Source organism: Hibiscus syriacus, unplaced genomic scaffold, assembly GCF_006381635.1.
Source record: "Hibiscus syriacus cultivar Baekdansim isolate YM2019G1 unplaced genomic scaffold, ASM638163v2 tig00111402_pilon, whole genome shotgun sequence".
NCBI lineage: Eukaryota > Viridiplantae > Streptophyta > Magnoliopsida > Malvales > Malvaceae > Hibiscus > Hibiscus syriacus.
This window is the reverse complement of record NW_024063082.1, coordinates 2,554,422-2,563,612: the sequence shown is the minus strand read 5'-3', so window position 1 is coordinate 2,563,612 and position 9,191 is coordinate 2,554,422. Positions and strand designations below refer to the sequence as shown.

The 9,191-nt window shown below is 35.2% G+C and overlaps 4 protein-coding genes across 5 annotated transcripts; 2 read left to right on the top strand and 2 right to left on the bottom strand.

Annotated features, from left to right (window-relative positions):
* The first annotated feature begins 791 nt into the window (after positions 1–791).
* Positions 792–3,310, top strand: LOC120161543 (probable GTP-binding protein OBGM, mitochondrial). Its single transcript, XM_039171759.1, has 6 exons — positions 792–928; positions 1,065–1,231; positions 1,328–1,436; positions 1,780–1,862; positions 1,939–2,001; positions 2,099–3,310. The coding sequence occupies exons 2-6, from the start codon at positions 1,103–1,105 to the stop codon at positions 3,182–3,184; spliced, it is 1,470 nt and encodes a 489-aa protein (XP_039027690.1). The 5' UTR covers positions 792–928; positions 1,065–1,102; the 3' UTR covers positions 3,185–3,310.
* A 343-nt stretch (positions 3,311–3,653) lies between these two features.
* LOC120161550 (metallothionein-like protein 1) lies at positions 3,654–4,296 on the top strand. 2 transcript variants are annotated; one of them, XM_039171777.1, is made up of 3 exons: positions 3,654–3,806; positions 3,949–4,032; positions 4,121–4,296. In XM_039171777.1, the coding sequence occupies exons 1-3, from the start codon at positions 3,754–3,756 to the stop codon at positions 4,206–4,208; spliced, it is 225 nt and encodes a 74-aa protein (XP_039027708.1). In that variant the 5' UTR covers positions 3,654–3,753; the 3' UTR covers positions 4,209–4,296. The 2 variants fall into 2 exon arrangements, with proteins under 2 accessions (XP_039027708.1, XP_039027707.1); XM_039171776.1 differs by having other exon boundaries at positions 3,657–3,806; positions 3,943–4,032.
* Positions 4,297–4,750: 454 nt separating this feature from the next.
* On the bottom strand, positions 4,751–7,049 carry LOC120161546 (30S ribosomal protein S18). The gene is made up of 5 exons (XM_039171771.1): positions 6,889–7,049; positions 6,435–6,790; positions 5,499–5,594; positions 5,210–5,269; positions 4,751–5,114 (listed from the first exon to the last, which is right to left on the bottom strand). Exons 1-5 carry the CDS (start codon positions 6,977–6,979, stop codon positions 4,920–4,922), a joined length of 798 nt encoding a protein of 265 aa, XP_039027702.1. The 5' UTR covers positions 6,980–7,049; the 3' UTR covers positions 4,751–4,919.
* A 1,324-nt stretch (positions 7,050–8,373) lies between these two features.
* Positions 8,374–8,703, bottom strand: LOC120162410 (protein PSY3-like). The gene is made up of 2 exons (XM_039172566.1): positions 8,616–8,703; positions 8,374–8,541 (listed from the first exon to the last, which is right to left on the bottom strand). Exons 1-2 carry the CDS (start codon positions 8,701–8,703, stop codon positions 8,393–8,395), a joined length of 237 nt encoding a protein of 78 aa, XP_039028497.1. The 3' UTR covers positions 8,374–8,392.
* Positions 8,704–9,191: the final 488 nt, after the last annotated feature.

Here is a 9,191-nt window from a genome sequence, read left to right as displayed (position 1 = left end):
TTGAATTTATTAAATATATAAATTTAGTGATGAAGTTTATTTTACAAAAATTTTGCATATTACGCAAACAAATAATGAATTCTTAATCGTAAATCTGAATCAACTGTTAGAAATAAAATGGGTTTGGATAGTAAATACGATTATCTGAATTTGTTATTACTATTTGTTCCCAAATAAAATGCCGTTTGTGATGTTTTTATTTCTGCATTTATTTATGCTATTTCTCAGTTCGAGGTTTTTTTTATTAACGTGATTGGAGTTACAAATTAATAAATTATGTGATGAGAGTTAAGTGTTTGATAATTGAAATGTGATAAATTGATGAGATAAATAATTAAAACTTTGCTTTTCAAAATTCGATAACTAAATCGTAAGAAAATTAAACAAAAGCAACTTCTATTGCAGTTTGCCTTTTTTATATCATCGATAAGTAAATAATACTATTATTTTGAATTATAAAATAAATTATTTATATATATATCAATACAATACTAATATTATGTCAGATATAATACAATAATAATATAATAATTATTAAGTTAAACAATGTTACGGTATAGAAATATTAATTTGAAACAAAAAAATAGTTCAAAATATATCAAGCTTTTATGGGTTTTAAGAGAATCTCCAAGGATAAAAATTTTAAAGGCTCTCCAAGGATAGTAAATACAGTATAGTAAAATGGGTTTTGAAAGAATTTTTTTTTAAATTATAATCTAAATTAGATCTGTAATGTTAAAACTTCATTTATATATAATCTACACCGCTAATATATAAAATAAATAACCTATTGGTTCAGTAATTGCTAATCATTTCACTTTAACCACCAGCCCGAAAGTTGAACGCCGGGGAAGCTCTTCTTGCAGATTCCTGGTTTCCCTTTCTTAGCAATGTCCAGTCATCACCGTGTCGCCAGGCTACACTGAAGGTAATGGTTGAAGGCTTAAGCCGACTAAAGAATACTTTATGAACATCAACTGTTTGATAAAATGTTTTACTGGAAAAAAAGATATATATTTGTCTTACTAAAGCCTACTGTTTCGTATTTGTATTGTTATTTTTAGCTAAAGCAATGATTTTATAGTACTCATCGAGACCAAAAATGTGGATTGCCCAAGCAAGACCTCTTCTGCAACTACAAACCATTAGAGGAAGATGTTCGAAGTCGCGGTGCTACTTTTTCTCTTTTCTTTCTTACTCGGACGATCCTCACAAGAAGACCCCTTTACAGGTTTCCACTGGATCTTATCTCATTTGCTCACTTTCAGGACCATCTACTTTATGTCTTGTGTTTGATATTTGGGGTTTTATTGGCCTAATTTTTCAGGAGACTAGAATGAGGGACAGGTTTAATCTCTATGCCAAAGGAGGTGATGGTGGTAATGGCTCCACCAGTTTTCGCCGTAGCCGCCATGATCGTCGTGGGAAACCTGATGGTGAATTTTCTCTCAATGTTTCCTGTAACCATTCTTTCATATAGTTGGATACTAGCACTTTGTTATCACTCCACCTGAGTGTGAGTGTTGGATAGAGGCATGTTTGTTTCATTTTTTAAAATGTTTTTCATGTATTTGGAGAATCTTTGAGATGTCATAATCCAATAACCTTGTATCATAAATGTCATATTCGAGATGGGTGCTTCAGTTAAAATGACGAGTCAGAGCACTTAATTTCATTCTATACTTGTATAGTCGTGCATACATTCATGGAATTTTGAATTATGGTGAGTTGAATATTTATCACTAGTGTTGTTTATGATGTTTAATGGACTTAATATAGGCGGGAATGGTGGAAGAGGTGGTGATGTGATTCTAGAATGTTCAACTGCAGTTTGGGACTTCAGTGGCCTGCAAAATCATGTTGTATGTCCTCTCTCTCTCTCTCTCCTGCATTGAGTGGTTTTCACCGACCTGGAATGATATTTGTGTTTCTATTTAGAATGCTGGTAGAGGTGGACATGGAACCTCGAAGAACAAGATAGGAACTCGTGGAGAAGACAGGGTTAATACTTTCGAGCTCCTTTCTTTACTTCTAACATTGATTTATCCACTTTTGTTCTCTTGAATCAATTGGAATTGAGAGGTTGCTTGCGTGGCAGGTTCTCCAAGTGCCTATCGGTACTGTAATTCATCTGAAAAAGGGTGAAATACCTTCCATGGTTGAACATCATTCTTCAACTGATTTGGATCCTTGGGAACTCCCTGGTTCACTTACTACCGACGAATCTGAAGTTGATCTGCAATCTTCCTTGAACTCAAATATGGCTGAGAAAGTCAAAACAGTGCATGCTGCTGGCCAGTTATCTAATCTTGCTGAAATAACTGCCGAGCAATATTCATTAAAAAATGAAATAACAACAGACCAATCAAAAGGAATGAAGCAAGAAAATGGGCTTCAATCAGAAACTCTGGAAGATATTAGGTATAATGTGGCAGAGTTAACAGAGGAAGGCCAGCGAATGATTGTTGCATATGGAGGGGAAGGTGGTTTAGGTAATGTCTGTTACCAGAGGGATAATGCGCTTGAGGATGAAACATCAAATAACAGTCGTTCCTCTCTTCGTTGTGGTTTGCCTGGTTCTGAAGCTGTTCTTGTGCTTGAACTTAAGAGCATTGCTGATGTAGGTCTAGTAGGGATGCCCAATGCTGGTAAAAGTACACTTCTAGGAGCAATATCTCGGGCTAAGCCTGCAATAGGTCACTATGCGTTCACGACTCTGAGGCCGAATTTAGGCAATTTGAACTTCGACGACTTGTCAATTACTGTGGCTGATATTCCAGGATTAATAAAGGGTGCTCACCAGAATCGTGGACTTGGACATGCTTTCCTCCGCCACATAGAACGTACTAAGGTTTTGGCTTATGTTGTAGACTTGGCCGCTGCATTAGATGGTAGGAAAGGAATTCCACCATGGGAACAGCTGAAAGATTTAGTGTTGGAGCTCGAGCACCACCAGGAAGGTCTCTCGAATAGACCCTCGTTGGTAGTGGCAAATAAAATTGATGAGGCCGGGGCTGAAGAAGTGTTTCGAGAGCTGGAAAAACGGGTTCGAGCCGTTCCTATATATCCTGTGTGTGCAGTCCTGGAGGAAGGAATATCAGAGCTGAAAGCTGGTCTTAAAATGCTTGTCAATGATGATGAAATATCAAACTCACTCAGTATAGAAAACATTAGTGTTGATTAGGTAATCCTGCCGTGAGAGGTCTCACAGTAAGGGATATATGTCGGATCACTCAAACATGTTTGCCTCTCGAGAAATGATTTTTTCCCTGGAAATTGGACATTTTATTGCAGAAAATATTTGGCTTAATATTGGTTTTGCATGTTGAAAATAAGATACTATTTTGAATTATGTTGACTTTATTATAAATAATGAAAGCATGCTTCCAAAGTTGCATGATTCATGCCTTTATCTCTCGAATTTGTTTGTTTGTTTATTTATTTATTCAATTTTCCCTTTCTTGTTTCCATTTCGTTTTCATGAATTTTCTAATCCATCACTTCATCTCTCAAACGCATACGCATAGTTTCGATATTCCCAGAGTCGGCTGATGTACTTGTACAATTCCAAAGACGCAAGAATCAAGATTTTTCCACGTGTACGGTGGATGTTTACCCTCCCTCACTTGAAATTCCGTTATAAATACCAATCAACTTTCGTATCAAAACTCACCTCTTGACTTTCGAGCTTGCATTCGTCTATTGTATTCTTAGAAATTTTCTTACTCTTTCCTTCATTTTCTCGGGGAAAAAATGTCTTCAGGATGCAGTTGTGGCTCAGGCTGCAAATGTGGCGATAACTGCTCGTAAGTTACCGTGCAATTCTTGCTTTTCGCTATTAGATATGATGTTGACCTCAGCGATTACCAACGTAAAGAAATCGAACTTGAACGATACGGATCTTTGTTTGTGTTTTGATTTCGAATTTCGGCCTTTTTGATATTGCAGATGCAGCAGGAACCTTAACCAAGGATACTTGGAGAAGACTACCGGTGCTGAGAACATCATCTCCGGTGTTGCGCCGGTGAAGATGTTAGTTTCAAACTTCAAGGATTTTATTGCAAGCATACCGAACATTTGGTTTTGATTTTGATTTTCTCTGATGATTTCCTTATTACAGCAACTTTGAAGTGTCGGAGATAAGCGCTGAATCAGGACACGGATGCAAGTGTGGATCGAACTGCACGTGCGATCCATGCAACTGTTAGCTGATGAAGCCATAGATAAAAGCAGCAGATAATATTCGGGATGGAAGGAGGGTCATATCTCATCGTTTGTGTGTGTATCTTTATGTTTTTGTCTTGTTTAATAAAATAATGTAGCCGTGGTTTCTAGCAATTCCTTTGACCAAGGATTCTGCTAACTGCTCATTCATGGCTAGTTTGGTTTGGTGTGTTGTTAAATCATATAAGACGTTGGCTGCTGCTTTTGTTTGTATCAAATATTTGTCTGAAATCTAAGACCCCTTTCACTACTTCATGTTTCTATTGTTTTTTCCTTATGTTTGATCTCGTCCGTTTTGATACATCATAGGTATCCATATTAAACGATGATTTTTATCAAAAAAATAAAACCATGTTTTTATAAATCGAGAAGATTTTATATTATCATCAAACCATTATAAATGGATAATTCAAAAACCTAGTGCTCTCAACGGTACAATTACCTGTCACTTGGACTCGGGCAGAGAATGGAATACAAATACGCACCCTATAGGGATAAACTCAAATATTAAAAAAAAAAATTAACGTACACCACTAGAATACCAAACACGATTATTTAAAGAAAAATTAAAGTTGGGTAACATAATTTGTATATAAAAGCATAGATCAATTAAAAGAACTAACAAGGGTAAATGCATGGTACACCTCAACCAAACATTGGAGATGGTACGCTGCCGGGAAATGAATATTCTGAACTCAAATCTCGGGTTTTTCATCCGAAATCATGTCACTATCAAAAGCCTGGTATTCATAATCTTTATCCATAACTTCCATTGATCTCCCAGCAACGAACGACTTTGTCCCCATCGTTATAAATGGCATCAAACCAAACGCTCTGGCCGTCTTGATCTCCCTCGCCACCTTCCTCTGAGCCTTGGCACTAATACCGGTCTACAAAATGAACTAAAATGTTGTAAATGAAGGAAAATCCATAATCTATGATTGGTGAAGCAAACCAAATAAATCGAGTCCTCGTTAGATATTACCGAGCTCCTCTTTATAATGATTCCAGCCTCGGTTAAGAACTTCGCCAGGAACTTCACATTCTGCCCAACATGTAATAATACAAGTAACTCTGGTGACTAGGGAATAGAAAAAACAATATTAAAAAGAATTACTATTGCTGATAAATCAAGATTCATTTCCTAGGTGAATAATCATGTCATGGGCACCATTATCCCAACCATCTGGATTTTGGAAGCAGTTACAAAACAAGAATGTGCTGCTGCTTAGACTCAGAAAATCAATGGTGATGCAAAGTTTGGATAGACTCACCCGGAAATCGGCTTTTCTCAGTACTTCCTCCGTAGTGACCTCAAACGTGTAGCTTTTGGGAGGTTTACGTACTCCTGGTCTTCTAAGATCGAGATCCTGTATTATGCCACATGGTAGTTGAAGGACACCATAATGTTACCGTTAGCATACCAAAACCATAAAACAAGGGCATAGGAGTACATTACTAATTATAAAGACTTTCAGATATTGCAAAACATATAAAATCCACAGATCCGAAGAATTCTTTTTCTCAATAAAGGTTCAATGCTAAGATTTGGCATCAATTAATAATTTAATGCGTGTTAGCTTATGTATGGCATCTATCAAGAATTTTCAGTAAATAACGAATACAAATTGTTTGTAGCCTGTGAAAACCAATGAATGAAGGAAATCTTCTATAAGGAGCAGGCATGTTTTGAGGGATAAACACGGTTTTGTGGACTTTGAGTTAGTTGTTTGATGGATAGGGTCGGACTATTGTAATCTACCATTATGATTTCCATCAAAATGTTGAAAGAAAGATGTAATGTAGAATTGTAGATATACTTCTAACCTTGGTTCCTCCAGAACTATATCAATTTCATTCACAAAACAACTCTCGAGACTATTTGTACACTTCGATTATCTCGGCATACCGAAAATATGATAAACCATGTAAAAGTTCCCGAATTGCAAATGAACACAATACATCAATCAAAAGGGCTTCAGAAAATCAAATCCAGAACACAAAATGCTATTAAGAGGATCAATTAGCCGAACAACTGCGCCTCACGTAAGCCTAATGAATTGGCGACTTCCATAAGTTTCACTAACTAACTGATAAAGAACCTTATATATTCTGGATTCAGTTCTAAAGATGATTAAACATGATATTAATAAGAAGAAACAAAGACCATTGTAAATATCTCAAGACAAAGATTCCAAAAAAGTACAAACCTTGGGTTCATACGTCCTTCCAGAAAGAAAGGTAACATCTGGTCTAAAACTATAATCATCTCTTTGAATTTCATCGGGATCGAATTCAAAGTAAGTGGCTGCTGCTTTCTTCAATTTCCCATTCATTCCATCTGATAATGAGCTGAAACTCTCATCCAAGACATCCCTTCTTGACGAATCTCCATTACCCGTTGAAGGATCAAAACGAAAACGATTCCTCTCGATTCTATCAATCTTTCCGTAGAAAGACTGAGCCTTTGGACTATCCCCAGAAAACCCACCAAAAATCCTTCCTTCAAATTCATCAGCAGACTCAAATGAATCTGAATTTGGAATATTTCCACCAAAAGCGTTCTCTGTTTCAGTATAGACAAAAAAAAGTCGTTGATTGAAGTTCAATACTTAAATGAAATTGGAAACCAAAAAGAGAAAAAAAAGTAGTTGAAAAATGAACCTGTTGAGAGAAATCTAACACTTTGGAGACGCTGACATGGGCGTGGTAACCCACCACCGAGTGAACTCAACATAACCCGAGCGATTTTCATTTCTGATAACAACGAAGAAGAAGAAGAAGTGAATATGAAACACGCGATTGATGGAGTTCTGTAGGGTTTTTGCTTTTTGGGTTTTGTTTTGTTTTATTTATTACTTAATATTTGAGTTGGGCTCAAGCCATTAAGATTAATTTTGTTGAACCCAGGACATGAGATAGGGCCACGAGGATCTCAGAGCCTGCACAAAAGGACTATAAACGTTTTGGGTAAACTACTTAAATAGTCAATCAATTATGGGATATGTTTTATTTAGACCACTAAACTGATTTTTTTATCAATCAGATCATTTAACTTTTTAAATGATGTCAATTAAGTCATTGAAGATTTAACTCTTAATGAATATTGACATAATAATTAAGTAAATTTGTACGATTATATATTTTAATTTAATAAATTTAATTCACCGAACAAAGGATCATTTTACTTATTTTTTATAAGTAATTATTTAAAAGTTATAATTGAATTGATGACATGTAGAAAACAATGAACTGAATCATTTTAATCGATAAGTGTCATAATCGAAGGACAATATTTGTGGTGAGCAGATTTTCCATATGATTTTGGTTGACACTATCATCTGCCGCCATAATTTTATTCATTACATGCAAGTAGATTTGGATGCGTTGCAACCAGGGACGAAGCTATGTATAATCTCGGGCCACTGCTCCCTCCCCTCCCCCTAATATTTTTATCAGTAAAAAATATATAAGATAAATACTTATTTAGACCTTCAATTTTTGGTTTATTTTGATTTATCCTTTCTTTTTTTTTATTACTAATTATACTCTTCTCTCTTCAACTAAAATTCTAACTCGGTCCTTGTTGTAACTATTTTGTAACTATTTACTTGGGAATGTATTGCAATTTTTTTTATAAAGCTATGGTGCTTTCGATGTCTACTGCAATAGTAATTTAGTTAGTCACCTTCTGCTGTTATACATATATATATATATTATTATATGTAGTCTGGTTTTAAATGTTTTTGATCGAATTATGGCCTTTCATTTTATAATTTTATTATGATTGGAGTTTGAATTTTTAACCGGACGCAATCTCTGGCTTGTCATGAATTTATGTTATTTGAACTCGAATACAAGTGTTGATTGTATGTTTGTGTCTATTTCCGTTATGTTTTAGACTATAAAACATTTAACGATTCTGTTTTATCAAATGAATTGTGCAACAAATTTTTCAGACTGGATCGGTTAAAATTCTAATTAAAAAACTAACATAATAATTAAAGCTTAGAATAATATAAAAGTATTTATTCGGCATATATTATTATAATAGTTAGCAAACTTTATTGCCATATATTACAATTATGGTTAGCATATATCTAGATCTGATTGGCCAATAACCTTTTTTATTTATTGGAGAAAATGAAAAATTAAGCACCATCTTTCACTATCCCTTTCGACCTTTGCGGCGGCCTCGGCCACTGCCGCCGCCTCTAGTGCTTGAAGGTGGATCGTGACCACGATTTGCCGACGGTTCATTATAATCCTGGATGCTTACAATTAGAGACCTTTCCTCCGCTGCCAACACTATCTCGTCTCCTATAATGTACACAGTCACATTACTTATATTCGAATCAAATTATAGTATTCAAATATAAATGGTAATGAACTACCTGAAACTGAGATGGTGTTACGAGCAGACGAAAATACGACTAACGTAAACAAAAGGAAGAAGCAAAGCTTAACCTCAGAACCCATATTCTCATTTGGTGTACCCAGTGCACTGGTCTTTCCATCTTAGCCCTATTTATAAACACGATAACGGTGATTGGGAGTTGAGAGTTGACATTTGACATATCGTGCATTCCACGTCCCAATCATGAAGTACTTGTTACCCTGATTGAGTCTGAGCCGTTGATATTGTTGATTAGAAATTTAGTCAACGAGGTTGCTGTTGCCTTCTAAAGTCCTTGTCCTTTTTCATACACACTCCACACCATGATATGGTCCTATTGAGTGTAAAACACTATAATTAAATTCTGGTATTTTTGGATTCAAATGGAAATGTTAACCTTCGAGTTTTAGTTAATGAAGCTCTAAGATTCATTGCACGAAACAATTGATTAAAATTAAAGTTTGATTTAAGTAATACAACACAGTGCTTATGAAAGAAGCTGGTATAACATGAATTTATTATTTTATTATTATTATTTTTGGATAAGTAAGATATTATTATCCAAATAGCA